Here is a 16,826-nt window from a genome sequence, read left to right on the forward strand (position 1 = left end):
GGTGGCGCGGGCCGGCACCGGCGAACGGGCGAGCGGCGCAATGGCTTAGATGAAAAAAAGGAATCTCAAAACACATTTTTAAGGTGTTTTGAGAAAATTGTTTAATTTTTAGATTTTATAAAGGGACAAGTCAAAAAACGCCCCGGTTGCCAAACGTGTTTCTTTATTTTTGTTGAAAAAAAAGAAACGGTAAAAACACCACGGTTGCCAAACGCTTAACAGTTTTGAACCGTCTATAACAATAGATGTAATTAAAATAAAATACGAGGGGCTAGAAATAATTAACCATGCGTGAAGCATGTGATCATGCATACGTGGCATCCTAACCCGCGCTCGTCGCGTTATAAATGAACCCCAAACGCTCCCCCTCTCCTCCACCCTCAAATCCCCCGAGCAAAAAATTTCTAGAGAGAGAAAGAGAAAGAAGGGGGAGAGAGAGATAGAAGAGAGGGACGCGCTCAAGATCTAGGGTTTCGACGTTCGGAAACCCTAATAAATCTTTCGTTTCTCTCTTCGATCAAGAGCCTCTCTCTCCTCATCCCCAAATTTCTCGGGTTCGGATCCGAAACCCTCGTTCAGGTCGATTCTTCGGTGAGACATCGCCACAAATTTCAATTTTTCCCCCTTCTCCTTTGGCCCTATTTGTAGAATGCATTCGATCTGCTTTCTGTTGTGATTAATTAAGCTTGGTGATTACTTTCTATTATTACAAATCGAGAAATTTTAATCTTTTTTTCTTGTATCTTGGTCTGGGAGTTTTTTTTTTTTTGGTTAACTTTTGGATGAACTTTAACCCTTTCTCCAAAGAACTGTGTTTTTTGTAAATTTACAAATGAGGTCTTTTTGGGCTATACGAAGACTTATGTTGAAGGAAAGTTGGTATCTTGTTAGGTCCTTTTTGTTCTACCGGGCGTGCTTGCATAGCGTACTGGGATTGTTAATACTTTCTTAGTTCTTTATTTGCGAGTTGGTAAACTCGTTTGCTCAATTTAAGTGAAAATGAGGATTGCTTATATGCACATCTGAAACATTGCAGGAAAAGAAAGGAAAAGGCAACAATGGTGCTGTGGGTTTTTGGTTATGGATCGTTAATCTGGAATCCCGGCTTTGATTTCGATGAAAAGATCATTGGTTTCATCAAGGACTATAGACGTGTGTTCGATGTTGGTAAGCTACTGCTTCTCAAACAAGAGGTTTCTTTTAAAGTTATTATCTCAGAGTAAGAATGTAATGTTGTTGGGTTTGTTTGTGTGCTCTTTTTTCAGCCTGCATAGATCACAGAGGTACATCCGAGCATCCAGCTAGAACCTGCACCTTGGAAGCCAAAGAGGGAACAATTTGTGTAAGTGAACCATGCACATTAGCAAATCCATATAATGCTATTAGATAACTGACTTTGGTGTAGACTAATTGTTTGATTCTTGCTACTTTTGGAACCTTATGAGTATTTTTCCCATTTTCAGTTGTCAGTGACTCCTGTTCCTTTTTCAAATATCGAGGAAAATGACTCGTGTAGAGAGTTGGCTAGTATTTCTTTTGAAACAAACACAGTTATCATCCTAGAAACTCTTATTCCTAATGTTACTCTTGTTTACCTTGTACTACTGGTATGCTTTGATGTTTCCGTGAATTATCTTCTTACCGCTGGAACATATGAAATATGTTGACCTCTTCTTCGCACATGCTTTTATCCAATTTATCATTTACTCATCTATTCCTTGTCGGTGGAACATCTTCGATGCAAATGAATTAAGAGAAATGCTACCATTGATTTTCTTTAAATTGCTAGTAACTCAACAATCTTCTTCTATAAGATTAGAAGTTTGAAGTATATTTGGGTTAACTACTTTATTTGCAAATGCTTCTTTTCCTTCACCGGATGAAATATTTGCACTCATTTATTAATTTGTATTTGCACTGCGTTTTTTAACTTGTAATTGGTTATCAATCAGTGGGGTGTTGCATTCTGTGTCAAAGGAGGCATCGAAAAAGAAAGAGCAGCAATGCAGGTACTGCAAATATATGCATCATTTTTGTTGCTGACATGCTAAATTAGTGATCAAGACTTAATGGATATTTCATCTTCTTAGTATTTGGAGAGACGGGAATGTGAATATGACAGAAAGGGATCTGTAGACTTCTACAAGGTATGCTACCTAATTTGTTGGTCCTTACTTTCTTCCATCCACCAATAATTTCTTGTTATTATATTCTTATAATTAATAGCTCCTTGTTGCTATATATTTATCCTCATGTGTTATATTTTTTTCCCTTCTTCAGGAGGGAGATGATCTCTCGCCAGCTGTGACAGGAGTTCTAGTGTAAGAAGTCTATCCTGCCTGAGCATCTATACATTTTCATTTTTCCTTTCCTGCACTGGCAAAGAGCAAAACCTAGGACTACCTGTTTTTACTATTGTTTAGTGGAAGAAAAGCCTAATTTTCTTATTTCTACAGGTTCACTTCTACTCCTGACAAGGAAAATAACAAATACTATCTAGGCCCAGCCCCATTAGAGGAGATGGCCAGGTGAAGCAGCAAGCAAACCTCCCCCATAAAATTTTAAATTCCACATTGCATGATCAATTTCTGGTCTTGTTTTCCCGCACTGAATATGCTTCCACCATTCTGCCTTCCAGGCAAATTGCTACTGCTCATGGACCTTGTGGGAATAACAGGGACTACCTATTTCTGTTGGAAAAAGCAATGTTTGATATAGGTATGAACTTCTCATAGTTCTAATTTTGAGTGTTTGATGAGGTAGCATAATTTGGAGCAAGGCCTTCCATAAATTGCTTTTCTGATCAATAAAATGCGACAAAAATATGGTTGTAATGGCAATAAAATGCTAAAGCAAACTATTTAAAAGTGTATTTCCTGTTCCAAGTCTCTCCGAAAAAGATTTGGTTCTGACTTTTATAAGTTAAAGATGTAGGATCGTTGGGCACTATTTACTCTCTATTTTGGTATGATATTGTCCGCTTCGGGCCAAGCCCTCACGGTTTTGTTCTTGGGTTTCACCCAAAAGGCCTCATACCAATAGAGACTTGCCCTTTCATTATGAACTCCAAATCCCCTTCTTATTTAGTCGATGTGGGACTATGATTGCCCACTCAACAAAAGACTGGACTGTGGAGTACCCTAACTGGGGAAAGGAAATCACTCAGTGCATATGCACTCGTGCATATGCGCATCCTCATCAAGGGCCAACACCATGTCCACATTTCCACATGCACAGACAAGAGAAAAAAAAATTGATGGATAATATCCACCTATACACAATCAAGACATTATCTCGGGTAAGAAATGGATTAAAAGGAATCAGTAGAAACATAGGGAGTTGCACACATTGGGTGAGAAATAAATCTATGTGTTTTGTAGAGCTGCTCGTGCTATCACTAATAATAAAATCAATAATATGAATGATTTCTTCACTTCATATAAATATCCACAAGTAGAGATGACATGAAGCCAAATGCACCACGTAAACGGTTATGGAAGTAAAGGTATTTGTTAAATTCATGGAGTATCATATTTTCGTCCTGCCCTTCTTACCCGCTTTATAACTATTCAACTTCCTGCAGGTCATGAAGATGATCATGTAATTGAGCTGGCCAATGAGGTGAGAAAGGAGCTTAGGAGGCTGAAGGAGAAGAAAATGAATGGAGCAAACATTGCTCTCAAATCGCATCTCCCCATGGTGCACCTTACCCATCTCCCAGAAACAACCGTTGTGGACTCGAGATGATCACTATCAACATCTGTCACGGACACAGAAAAAATCTAGCGCAAAGCGTTAACTATTGAGGATGAAGATGGATGAGGGATACATTGGAAAAGATATCAAATTTCTTAGCTATGAGGCCACTAACCTGTTTGGGTATCTGATCATTTCTGTTGACCATTTCTGTTGACGTATTCTGTCGGTTTCGGTTTCGTCTGTGTCATTCCATATTTCACTGAGATTGATGTTGTCACTGTTATCAAATACGCTGGGAAGCTGTATGAGTAGAGAAAATAGTCGTTGGCGGGTTTAATTTGAGGTGATATTGTCAGAATAGGAAAATTTACTGACTTGAGAGTTTATAGCTTGTGTTTCATCGCAAATGAATTGGGTGTACTTCCAAAGATTTTTTTTTTAAAGAACAGATAATCAGGAACTTCATGTGGCTAAAGAGGAAGATCGAACAGATTGATGCAGGTAGAGAACCTGGGCATTATCTGTTATAATTCAATAGAATCTCCTTGAATTGCCATCCTGCAATGAATCAGGACACGGCAAATGGGATAACCGCAACACACATGTTCTTCTCAACGGATAATTAATCATCAGGCTCGGCTAGCGTGCAGGGCAATCGATTTCTCTTCGCATCCTTTCACGGCGTAGGGGTGGAACAATTCGTCATGCGTTTGATATGAATTGGGTGGCAAACACGTAACCGTACGTGCGCATCATTAGAGGGAGTCACGCACGCTACAGAAAGATAATAAACCCACAAAATTAAGGATAACCATGCAAAGTTTACAGGAGTCGACATATAATTAATTAATTTAAAAAGATCTGATCTGATCTTGATTAGTCACAAGAAAGCAACAAAAGCTTCAAACATGCACAATACGCATATTTTGACCATATAGCTTCGCAAAATAACAGAAACTCGAGACAAATTAAAGGGCAAAAAACTAAACTTACAACAGTACCAACAGTTGTACACGTGAAAGCAAGAAGCTTCAAATTAACCTATATATACAACAACAACAACAAAAAAAAAAACTTGCACACTGAGAGAAACATACACAAAATTAATGACTAGTACAGCCCAGTGCAATACCCTGAACCAACTCCTGAGCTCTACATCCGCATTGAGCTACGCAAACTACAAAAAAACTTACACCCAAGTCCCACTAAGCAAAGGCTTAGCGGACCCGACCTCCCCAAACATCTGTATCAAGTCCGAGCACGACTTCTCGGCCTCGCCTCCTGCCACCTCCCCCTTCAGCTCCATCCCCAGCTCCTCCCAGGTCGTCGCGACGCCGCTATCAGGCAAAAACTCGCACCCCTCGTAGTTCAGGAAATCGGGCGGGGTCCGCCGCCGAGAACCGCCGCCCGCCCATCTGGCTCTGCAGGCCTCCGGCGGGGAACAACGCCCTGCGCTTCGCCCTCAGGCCGCGAACTGGTGCGGCGGAGGCGCGCCCTGCTCGGGGTTCTTGATTTGGATGACGAAGGAGGCTTCGGGTTCGTGTTGAGGGACTCCTGAGGCTCGTGTCTTCTGTTGGTTGGAGGAGGGAGCTCTAACTTGTAGATGAGGTGAGTGTGGGCTGTCTTGTTGGCGGACTGGTGTCTTAGGATACGGTAGATGCCTTCGGCGAGTGCTCCGTGCTGGGGGTTTGCGGCGGTGGCCACGGGTTGCGGTGTCGTATTCCTCTGTTTAAAAAAAATTGCTTTTAAGAATTAAGAGTGAGACTATATATGAATCATATATATAAGAAATTAAACTTCCTTGTATGTTCTGTAGTCCTCCAATTTAGGGGGTTGAGTTTCTCAGGGAAGAAAAATAGGTTCGCTAGTATTAATTTGCAGTCAAAAGTTCAATTGTGTTTATCGACAGTCGACTATCAATTTTCTGTTCCAAGTAAAAGCTTAATTTAATGCATATATAATTCAAAATGTATTGAAAAAAAGTATACACACTAAACACTGAAGTAGACGCATAACAAGGACAAATACAGTCGATCCTCTCAGCTACCCAAAAAAAAAGTAAAATAGCAGAGGGACTACAAGTTCAGAGATTATTATCTAGTAGTGGGTGGTTATGATTTTTTCTTATGAGTGTAATACACAGGGGTGTGGTGGGTATTAGATTTAGAATGCATCACAATCACCCACTAGATAATCAACGATTGAAATTAAAAGTAGTGGTCTCTCCACGATGTTTTTGTAGCGAAAAGAATGCAAATCATACTGCGACCAACTAATGTAACAATCGTCGCTCGGGTAGTCTGAACAAATTGTACAAAAGAACCATCTGTGCATTCAATATAGTTTGTGTTACTATAATTATGACATCGTTTGAGTAAAAATTTTCATTAATAATCTCGGAGGCAGTGATCATGAAGAACTTATCTATATGACATATACCTCCTTTTAGAGCAGTCTTTATATCATCTGCTCTAGTAGTGACCATCTCAACAAAACCCCAGTAGGGTCGGCTCCTCTGGCTCGGATCCGGCAGACTTTTCCGGCCCATGACGATGAATCGGAACAGAGGCTGCTCCTCAATATTCACTTCCTTCAATAATCACAATTCAGAAAACCAGGCTCAAGATGCAACTCGATCTCAAAAATGTCATCAGTACGTAAAGAATAAAAATGTATTCTCGCATATGGCAATTTTATATCCTCAAATTAACCAGGTAGCTAGCATGAAGTGTATATATATAATATGGAGTACTATAGGTAAACTGAGTTTGCATGAGGTCTTAAAAGTTACCCCCCTCTCTTTCAATTTCCTTTACACAAAACTAACATGGATGTAAATCTAACATCATAATTAAGTTAAAACGTTATATATATATATATATATGCACTCCATATTAATTATCATATATTTGATTAATATTACGTCGAAAAAAATGATGATATATATAGAGTATACCTCGCTGCCGTGGCCACCTTCGCTCCCACGTCGATCCTTCTCCTCATCATCGGCATCTTCCTCCTCTTCAATATCCTTGGCCTCTTCGGACATTTTCTCGCCTTCCTTGCCGGAATCCGGTGCCTGCTTTTCCTCCACAGACCGCTCGCCGGATTCCGGTCGGAGAACAACATACAGCCTTTGCACATCATCGGCACTGTGGGCTTCTTCCTTGTTCACCTTTGGTCTGTAGAAGAAGAATATCTCACCCCTTTCCTACAGTGTTTTAATTAGGGGTTATTAATCATGATTAGCTAGCTCTGTTTTCACTGCTTAATGAAGGTGCATGTACACTCACAAGCTCTAATTAGCATATTAATTAGGGATTCTGATCCTCCTCCATTATCTAAAAGGTAGTACAAGGACCACTACATAATCATAACCATTGATTATCTAGTTGGTGGTTGTGATTTTTTCTTTTGAGTACAAATTAGGAATGAGCGCAATACACGAAGAATGGTGAGGGTAGATTTAGATTGTATCATAATCGTCTATTAAGTAATCAACGATTAAGATTAAAAGTAGTGGTCTCTCCACTACTTTTTTTTTAGCGGAGATGATCCAAATCCATTAATTAGAAGCCAAAAAAAAAAGGCTAGGGAAACACACAAAAAAAAGCACTTTAATAACTTCAGCATATTAAGATAGAAATTTCATAATTACGTACGATGTTTATGAACTAGTGAAATTTAACAACAATTGAGACCCTGACCTAAACTATAAACACAAGATAACTACAAGAACATCTATATATAACAGTTGGGGTCAATTGTACTCGTTATACATAGCTCACCTGAAAATTAATGTGACAATTAATGTATATTTTCTCGGAAAAATCCCAAAAAAAACTTGCCCTTCAAATGCTCACTTAAAAGAACAACAGAGGGTTATATATAAAGAGAGACACTACCTTGATCTCTACTCTCGGGTCAGTTCTTGTCTTCACCTCTTCACCTTGCCCCATTTTTTTTTTTAATTTTTTTAACCTTTTCCTATTTCTCTAGAACTGTTTTTGGTAATAAGGGACCCTGAATTTAAATGGAACTCCTCCTAGCTAGTTTTGATTTTGCATTTATATATATATATATTATAAATTTTCATGTTGGAGAACGCTACAAGCGGTGAGTTGCTACTAGAAGATGGACACGTGGCTACGTACGCAGCTGAAACGTGGCAGGGACGGCTCGTTGTTGCTGACACGTGTAACTTATTAATGCATGTATGGTTTTGGTGGATGGGCCTATTTGATTATCTGGATCTCGGTTGGATTTGGCCCATGCACGGCCCAATTGGACCCATTACCTGTCGTAAATAATGCTCTCGAAAGGTTTCGCGTCCAAGAAATCCCTTCGTTAATCTTTATCTTATCCTAGTAGGTAGTGGAATAATACATAGGTGTGATATCATTAATTAGTTTAATAAACTAATTTCTCAAGTAATTTATATAGCACGTACTATTATAAAGCAATTAAAGTCAATAATTTAATTGCTTGATCTTCTTCTCCTAAATGAGTTTTTGTCGTATGAAGGTGACACTATTATAAAGCAATTAAATTATTGACTTTTTAATTTGATTTTTAATTACCCGTCTGCTTCCTGTTGCCATAAATCTTGGAAACTCTACCGTTTGAAAGCAAAAGCGAAGAGTGTTCGCTGCTCATATAAACATGGTGGTGGTCGGGGATGTGATTGTGACCAAAATCATCGAGAAGTTGGTGGATATTGGGCTCGAGTACGCAGCAGGACAGTATTCTGCTCGGGATACTCGGATGAAAGATGAGCTTGAAAGGCTCAAGGAAGCCCCTTCCTTGCATCAAAGCTGTTGTGGAGATGGCAGAAAGCGGGCGGCAAGAGATCGAGGGAGGGCTCAACGAATGGTAGATTTGATAGAATACGCTACGCAAAGTAGACCTGAAGTCAGAGGGCTTGGCGCTCTGCAAGAAGCTCTTAAGAAACTGGTATCGTCTGGGAAATTTCTCCTTGTCTTGGATGACGCATGGAATGATGACAATCGATCTGAGTGGGATAAATTGTTTGCTCCTTTGAGGAGCGGCCATAAAGGAAGCAAAATCTTGTTAACTACTAGAATTGTGACAGTTGCAAAAATGGCTGCATCTAGGGGTGGGCAAAAACCGAAACAAACCGGTTCAACCGAAAAAACCGCCCGAAAAAACGGATCGGTTAACCGAACCGAATTAAATGGATGAGAAGAAGTCTCTAAACCGCCCGAACCGAATTAAACCGGTTTGGATCCGGTTTGAACCCGTGAACCGCCCAAAAAAACCGAACCGAATTCTTAAACAAAAAGTAGCTGCGAGCCTTGGGTGTGAAGAAAATTTATGGCTGAATGTTTAGCATTTAAGAATTGTGGGGTGGAGTTTATACTAACATATATTTGAGTACGCTGATATAGTTAAGTGAGATTTTCGTAAATCAATACAAGATGTTGAGGTTGAAGGATAAATTTAGTGTTTTGGTCAAATTTCAGTGATAACATGAATACAGCTTGCTGGTGCTGGATATCAAATTAACCTATAGTATAGGCTGTCAAGGATATAAGATAATTCTTGATGAGAAAAAGACAGCTAAAAATTAACGAAAATCATCAAAAGGTGTGTGTGCCTGCCAAACATTGTTCTTTCTCTAAAAAAGGCTACATAATTACATGGTCCTCCTAGTGTATTAAGCTAGTTATATTCAGATCATACAATTTGATTAAGTGGCTTAGTACAGTTTTGATTGTTTCTTTTCAGTTTTGATTGCTTCTTTTCAGTTTTGGATATAACTAAAACTTACCCAGATTTTTGTGAAATGGAGTTAATTCGGTTCAAAACCAAAACCGAACCGAACCGAACCGAATTTCGGTTGGGCCGAATATTCGGATGAAGGGAAAAAAATCTGGATCTGGATGAGAGTTTTGAGAATCCGAAAAATTCGGATTGGATGCGGATTGGGCTTAAAACCGAACCGAACCGAATACGCCCAGCCCTAGCTGCATCGGCTTTGGGGGGATCAATAAATAAGCCAATGATATTGAAACCTTTAGATGATGACAACTTCCTATCACTTTTCAACCAATATGCGTTTGCTGGTGTAGACTCTTGTGATTATAGGAAGTTGGAATCCATTGGCGAGAAAATAGCAAAAAGGCTTGGGGGCTTACCATTGGCTGCAAAGACGATTGGGGCGTTATTGAATTCTAAGTTGGATGATGATCATTGGACCAGGATTTTGCAAGCGAACAATATATCCGATCAAGCACAGGAGAGGGATGGTGTGATGGCGGTTTTGATGTTAAGCTATCACCATTTATCAATGCATTTAAGACCATGTTTTGCTTATTGCAGCATCTTTCCTCAAGATTATTTTTTCAGGAAAGATGATCTAGTCTTCATGTGGATGGCTCTTGGCCTCATTCAAAAATCTTCCCAATATCCAAACGAGACATTGGAGGACACCGGAAGGGGCTACTTCGACGATCTAGTGAAACTGGGCTACTTCGACAAATTCGTGAACCTATCATTTTCCGAACAACATTACTACGGAGCTGGCTACAACATGCATGATCTTTTGCATGATCTAGCATGTAAAGTATCTCATGACGAATGCTTTACATTTGTTGGAGACATGTCGATTGATCAGATCCCGAATACAGTACGTCATCTGTATTTTGAAACAGACAAACCTGAGCTTCTTAAAGATGTGGGCAAACGGAAGAATCTCCGCGCACTTGTGTTAGTCTTCAGAGGATATGTCAATGAGCATGCTAAGGCTTTTGAAGAAGCGTTTAAAGTATTGGAAAGCATTCGGGTGCTACGCCTAGCTGTTGACGGCATGAACGTATTGCCGGATGCGATTGGTGACCTGAGGCATATTAGATATTTGTCGATTCTTCATCATATTTCTCGGTTACCAGGTTCATTCTGTAGGCTCTACCAGCTGCGAGTCCTTGACTATTATCTTTTTGCTGCCGGGACTGTTCTTGGCTTGAATAATCTTGTTAGTTTGAGACACCTGATGCCATGTGAAGTTTACTATGAAAAAATCGAGGGGATTGGGACATTAATTAACTTCACTCCAACGTTTGTCGTTCGCCGCTGATGTTTATAGATTGAGCGAATTGAAGGAGATGAGAGATCTGCGGGAACTGAAGATCCGTGGCCTTGAGAATCACAAACATCACGAGGAAGTCGGTACGATCGAGTTGCATCGCAAAAAGAACCTCCTCAAGTTAGAGCTGGTTTAGTCTGATGATGGTGGTGTGGCCGATGAGTACGAACTGATGCTTGATCGCCTGCAGCCACCTGATAGCCTCAGGGGACTAACGATCGAGGGATACCAAGGTGCCAGGTCTCCGCGTTGGATGGAACCAGAGTTACTGAAAAATCTGATGCGCGTGATTTTCGTTCTCCACATTGATAATTAGAAGGTGCGGAGAGCTGACGTCCGTGGCTGGCTTGTTCCGACGTCATCTCACGTCTCTCACGGGGTTGCAGATCGAGAATTGCCCTAGGCTGAGGATGCCTCCCAGCACGGTTACCCCAATTGATTGTTTCTCTCTCTCGTCACTCAAATGGCTTAGCCTTGTTGATTGTGGTGGATCGGACAGTCTCTGTAGAGTACCCTTTTTTTTTAGAAAATGAAAAAGTTTCATAACTTGAGGAGGTTTCATAACTTGTAAGTATAATTAATATGGGAGTTTCGAAATCCAAAAGTCAATAGAAATTTTTTTAAAAAAAACCCAAAATCCCCAAATCTTCAGTTGACAAAAAAAAAGAGAAAAACAAAAAAGAAGTGAGATCGGGGAAGGGAAAGAAGGAGAAAGATCAGAGCTTCTGACAGGTTAGTTTTATTTTTGGGAAAATTGCTTGGAGAAACCAAATAAAGTTGGGCTATGCATCCCCACCCCAAGTCTCAAAACCATAACCAAAAAGCCCTAAAAATGAAAAAAAAAGTGCAACCAAACCCCAAAACCCACTGCCCAAGAAAACATTCCCAAATTACCCTTCTTCTTCCCCATTTAAAACCCAATCCCTTTCTCCTCCTAATCTGGCCCAAGGTCTCCCCCCACCACCGCCTCCCCCTCCCCTACCACCGCCGACGTCGTAGCCTCCACTCATACGCGACCGTCTCCTCGTCCTCTTCCTCCGCCCTCCGCGCCCGTGTCGACCGAGTGGAGGAAACACCATTTGGGTTTGAGCCCCCTTTGTTTTGGCTTTGGGGAATCGTCTGAAGCAAGCAACCGCCCCCCTTCTTCATCCCTTGACGGGATCCTCGACCCCTCATATAAAATCAAAAATTTGCCCCAAAATTCTTAAATTTCACTGAAATGCATCGAGATATCTGAGGATGTTGAATGAATTCGTGGCTCGAGTTATCGCGTTAATTCTTTTAGCAGGGTGATTGTTGCAATCTTGACGGTCTTTGAAAGATTCTTCGATGTGTTCATTTCATGGTAACCTCACAATCTATTTTTTTTTATAAAAGTTTGGAATTGGATTATTGAGTCTTGATTATTAACTATATCGTCTAATTTTTATCAATAATTTGAAGGTTGCCATTGTCTGATGAGACCAAGCTAGCATTCTTCATCTACTTGTGGCACCCAAAAACGAAGGTAATATAATTACTAAAATCTCATTATGAATTCCACTTTGTATTTTAGGGTGGAATTGGAAAGTCGGTGTTTCAATACATGTATTAAAGTCGATGATTGTACTGATCGGCACGTGTTTTAATATTTTTAGGTATTAGAAGTTAGTCGGCAAGCCTTGATGGGAGAGAAACTGATCGAATGAGGAGGAGGAGGAGGAGGTTGAGAAGGCAATGATGTAGATGTCTGGGTTTATATTGGAGAGGAGGAGGAGGTTGAGAAGCCTTGATGGGATCTCTTTTAATGTGGTTATTAGTATAGTTGGTTTTGTGCAAATTTGTCATTTGAACGGTTAACAGAGTTCATCGGTTTGTAAAATTTGATAAGGAAATGGCATTTATGTATGGAAAAGGAGAGAAGAAGATCCTTTCATGCTGGAGAGCATCAACACAGATAGTTTCATGTGACATATGACGGTTTCATGTCACATATGTTGTTTTTATGAGACATTTGTTGTTCATACGGGATATTTTGGTGTTGTATGTGATATTTGGATGTTGTATGTGATATTTGAGTGTTGTTTGTGACATTTGTTGTTTATACGTGATATTTGGGTATTGTATGTGATATTTGGGTGTTGTATGTGATATTTAGGTATTGTATATGATATTTGTGTGTTGCTTGTGACATTTGCTGTTTATACGTTAAATTTGGGTGTTGTATGTGATATTTGGCTGTAATTTGTTGATAGTGAATGTGCTTATTTGTCACATGGTTGTAATTTGTTTATACGTGACACATGACTATAATTTATTGTATGTGATATTTAGATCTAATAGAGTCATTCCACATCCTCCTTCATCATCATCCCCTTATTCTTCTTTTCCCACCAAGACCTAGGAATAAATAACTCGTCCTTCAAATACTCTGACACTCCTTTTCACCTTCAACTCAAACTCAAATACTCTGACACTCCTCTTCACCTTCAACTCAAACTCAAATACTTTGACACTCCTCTTCACCTTCACCTTCACCTTAAACAATACCAAAATGTCACAAATATCATATACAACACCCAAATGTCACAAATTACAGAAATAAATCACATACAACGCCCAAATGTCACGTATAAACAGCAAATATCACAAGCAACACCCAAATATCACAAATTACAGCCAAATATCATATACAACACCCAAATGTCACGTAAAAACAGCAAATGTCACAAACAACACCCAAATATCACAAATTACAGCTAAAAATCACATACAATACCCAAATATCACGTGTAAACAGCAAATATCACAAGCAACACCGAAATATCACAAATTTTAGTCATATATCACATACAACACCCAAATATCACGTATAAACAACAAATATCACAAGTAACACACAAATATCACATACAACACCAAAATATCATATACAACACCCAAATGTCATAAATTACAGCCAAATATCACATACAACACTCAAATATCACGTATAAATAACAAATATCACAAGCAACACTTAAATATCACATACAACACCCAAATATCACATATAACACCCAAATGTCACGTATAAATAACAAATATCACATACAACATCCAAAGTACAAAAAATATTCTCGCGGAGGATGTGAAATGACTCTATTAGATCTAATATCACATTCACTATCAACAAATTACAGCCAAATATCATATACAACACCCAAATGTCACGTATAAATAGCAAATGTCACAAGCAACACCCAAATATCACAAATTACAGCCAAATATCACATACAACACCCAAATGTCACGTATAAACAGCAAATGTCACAAGCAACACACAAATATCACATATAATACCCAAATATCACATACAACACCCAAATATCACATACAATACCCAAATAGAATTTTATAGCAAAATTAAACAAGTTGACTTCCGTTTCCTTATCAAATTTTACAAACCGATGAACTCTGTTAACCGTTCAAACGACAAATTTGCACAAAACCAACTATACTAATAACCACATTAAAAGAGATCCCATCAAGGCTTCTCAACCTCCTCCTCCTCTCCAATCTAAGCCCAGACATCTACATCATTGCCTTCTCAAACCTCCTCCTCCTCCTCCTCATTCGATCAGTTTCTCTCCCATCAAGGCTTGCCGACTAACTTCTAACACCTAAAAATATTAAAACACGTGTCAATCAATACAATCATCGACTTTAATACATGTATTGAAACACCGACTTTCCAATTCCACCCTAAAATACAAAGTGGAATTCATAATGAGATTTTAGTAATTATATTACCTTTGTTTTTGGGTGCCACAAGTAGATGAAGAATGCTAGCTTGGTCTCATCAGACAATGGCAACCTTCAAATTATTGATAAAAATTAGACGATATAGTCAATAATCAAGACTCAAGAATCCAATTCCAAACTTTTATAAAAAAAATAGATTGTGAGGTTACCATGAAACGAACACATCGAAGAATCTTTCAAAGACCGTCAAGATTGCAACAATCACCCTGCCAAAAGAAATCAAGAAATCCCAATTCCTTCTCAAATCATCAATAACCTTATATTTTCCTTCTAAAATTTCAATTTCAAAAAATAAATTTAAGAAAATGATCTCACTAGTATTGGAACCAGAAATGGAGTTGCTCTATGCTAGCTTGCCCCACCTCCATCATTTTAAAGCATTCAAATGTTTGATACGCGTAGCCAAGCATCAATCTGCATCCAAATAAACCCTAATTTAACCCCCAAAGCCAAAATAAAGCATCAAATTTGACAACAAAACAGGCAGAAGAAGCATGAACGCGAGAACTCGAGCCACGAATTCATTCAACATCCTCAGATATCTCGATGCATTTCAGTGAAATTTAAGAATTTTGGGGTAAATTTTTGATTTTATATGAGGGGTCGAGGATCCCGTCAAGGGATGAAGAAGAAGGGGGGCGGTTGCTTGCTTCAGACGATTCCCCAAAGCCAAAACAAAGGGGGCTCAAACCCAAATGGTGCTTCCTCAACTCGGTCGACGCGGGCGCGGAGGGCGGAGGAATCGGACCATAGAAGACCAGATCAGGAGGACCTTGGGCCAGATCAGGAGGACCTTGGGCACGTCGGCGGTGGTAGGGGGAGAGGCGGTGGTGGGGGGAGACCTTGGGCCAGATTAGGAGGAGAAAGGGATTGGGTTTTAAATGGGGAAGAAGAAGGGTAATTTGGGAATGTTTTCTTGGGCAGTGAGTTTTGGGGTTTGGTTGCACTTCTTTTTCATTTTTAGGGCTTTTTGGTTATGGTTTTTAGACTTGGGGTGGGGATGCATAGCCCAACTTTATTTGGTTTCTCCAAGCAATTTTCCCTTTCTTTTTTGATGGTTTGTTTTGCATACATTAAAAAAAAAAACTCACGCCTTTCTACCAGCTGCCGGCATCATCTCCGACATCGTCGGACGATCTACGATCACCCTTGACCCAAATCAAATGGGTTCTGTGTTCACTGTTCAGGTTGTAAGATGAATCAGTTGCTGTATTTTGATATTTTGAGTACTATATATGTTGTTGTATTACTGATGCGTGGCTGGTGTAGTCGTACTCAATTCTTTTTCTTGAATAAAAGTTTGCATTTGCCGACCCCCCCAAAAAAAAAAGAGAGTTGATCTTGGATGGCGGCAGTGACATTTTAAAATCATTGGTGCTCAATGTTTTGAGTTTTCATTGTTAGATTATTAGAAATGTATACTTATGAAAACCGAGAATTCTCATAATTAATCTTTGATATTTTAGTTGGAATTACAGTTATAATTGTAATTTATTTTTTACTGGTGTATATAAATTACAAAAAAAACAACTCGTTTTATAGGTTCAAATATCAGGACTGGCACAACAAATTAGATTCTTCAGGCTCCCAATTTTTGTTCATTGTATGTATATTAAAATTTGTTAATGATGGTTGTTATTTTTTTTCTTTTCACATCGTGTTAATAAAAAAACTATTTTCTTAGAAATTTAAAACGCAAACCCTATTTTCCAAATCCTAGAACACCAATAGCTTGAAACTAATAAGTACAAGCGACGTAAATATTCAATAAAAATAAATGATTTGAAGCATCATACTGAAAAAAACTCCTATTTTGATATTTTTTGGGAGTCAAAACTTTGAAGATGGAATCCTACTTAAAACCTGAGGGGGGGGAACTCTAAAAAAAAATCACTAAATTAATTTGAAACTCTCTTGAAACTAAGTAGGTAGCACAATAAAGATTTCATTAAATGAATGGTTTGAAACAGTTAAGACAATGAAGATATTTTATTTCTTGGATGTTAACCAAGGTACCGGTTAACATCTGCAAGCTAATCTTATTTTTATCTAAACAAATCAATCAGCGCCGTTCGGCTTATAGTTAAAGAGGATCCAAGCTGTCCCCTCCCCACCCCAAAAGCTAAGCTGAGCCTCAAAACAGCTGTTGAAAATAAACTGATTCAAACTTTCTGCCTCTTCGCTCATTCAAAGCTCAGCACATTTACAATTACATCCATCTACAAATACTACGTAACAA

At 39.1% G+C, this 16,826-nt stretch overlaps 3 protein-coding genes and 1 long non-coding RNA gene across 4 annotated transcripts; 2 read left to right on the forward strand and 2 right to left on the reverse strand.

Moving 5' to 3' along the window:
• On the forward strand, positions 380-4,099 carry LOC109821597 (gamma-glutamylcyclotransferase 2-2-like). The gene is made up of 9 exons (XM_020387797.1): positions 380-591; positions 1,037-1,167; positions 1,266-1,342; positions 1,953-2,009; positions 2,091-2,147; positions 2,281-2,321; positions 2,457-2,528; positions 2,639-2,718; positions 3,584-4,099. The coding sequence occupies exons 2-9, from the start codon at positions 1,059-1,061 to the stop codon at positions 3,745-3,747; spliced, it is 657 nt and encodes a 218-aa protein (XP_020243386.1). The 5' UTR covers positions 380-591; positions 1,037-1,058; the 3' UTR covers positions 3,748-4,099.
• On the reverse strand, positions 4,791-7,658 carry LOC109821525. Its single transcript, XM_020387728.1, is given in 8 exon segments — positions 4,791-5,083; positions 5,085-5,170; positions 5,173-5,241; positions 5,244-5,373; positions 5,375-5,424; positions 6,139-6,289; positions 6,656-6,910; positions 7,605-7,658. Coding segments are annotated over 8 exon segments (990 nt in total). The 3' UTR covers positions 4,791-4,888.
• On the forward strand, positions 8,362-12,398 carry LOC109841914 (putative disease resistance protein RGA3). The gene is made up of 4 exons (XM_020410841.1): positions 8,362-8,815; positions 9,792-10,776; positions 12,248-12,311; positions 12,360-12,398. Exons 1-4 carry the CDS (start codon positions 8,362-8,364, stop codon positions 12,396-12,398), a joined length of 1,542 nt encoding a protein of 513 aa, XP_020266430.1.
• On the reverse strand, positions 14,393-14,798 carry LOC109821745. Its single transcript, XR_002241985.1, has 3 exons — positions 14,737-14,798; positions 14,576-14,639; positions 14,393-14,445 (listed from the first exon to the last, which is right to left on the reverse strand). It is a non-coding gene; the product is annotated as an uncharacterized LOC109821745 (long non-coding RNA).

The sequence above is a fragment of the Asparagus officinalis genome, chromosome 1 (genome assembly GCF_001876935.1).
Source record: "Asparagus officinalis chromosome 1, Aspof.V1, whole genome shotgun sequence".
Classification (NCBI taxonomy): domain Eukaryota; kingdom Viridiplantae; phylum Streptophyta; class Magnoliopsida; order Asparagales; family Asparagaceae; genus Asparagus; species Asparagus officinalis.

Excerpts from the sequence above, each read along its gene's own strand:
- LOC109821597 (XM_020387797.1), top strand. The coding sequence starts at position 1,059 with ATGGTGCTGTGGGTTTTTGGTTATGGATCGTTAATCTGGAATCCCGGC. Across the intron at positions 2,322-2,456 it reads GCTGTGACAGGAGTTCTAGT|GTTCACTTCTACTCCTGACA; the intron begins GTAAGAAGTCTA and ends TTATTTCTACAG. Across the intron at positions 2,719-3,583 it reads AAAAGCAATGTTTGATATAG|GTCATGAAGATGATCATGTA; the intron begins GTATGAACTTCT and ends AACTTCCTGCAG.
- LOC109841914 (XM_020410841.1), top strand. The coding sequence starts at position 8,362 with ATGGTGGTGGTCGGGGATGTGATTGTGACCAAAATCATCGAGAAGTTG. Across the intron at positions 8,816-9,791 it reads AAAAATGGCTGCATCTAGGG|ACTCTTGTGATTATAGGAAG; the intron begins GTGGGCAAAAAC and ends TTGCTGGTGTAG. Across the intron at positions 12,312-12,359 it reads TGTGGCACCCAAAAACGAAG|GGTGGAATTGGAAAGTCGGT; the intron begins GTAATATAATTA and ends TTTGTATTTTAG.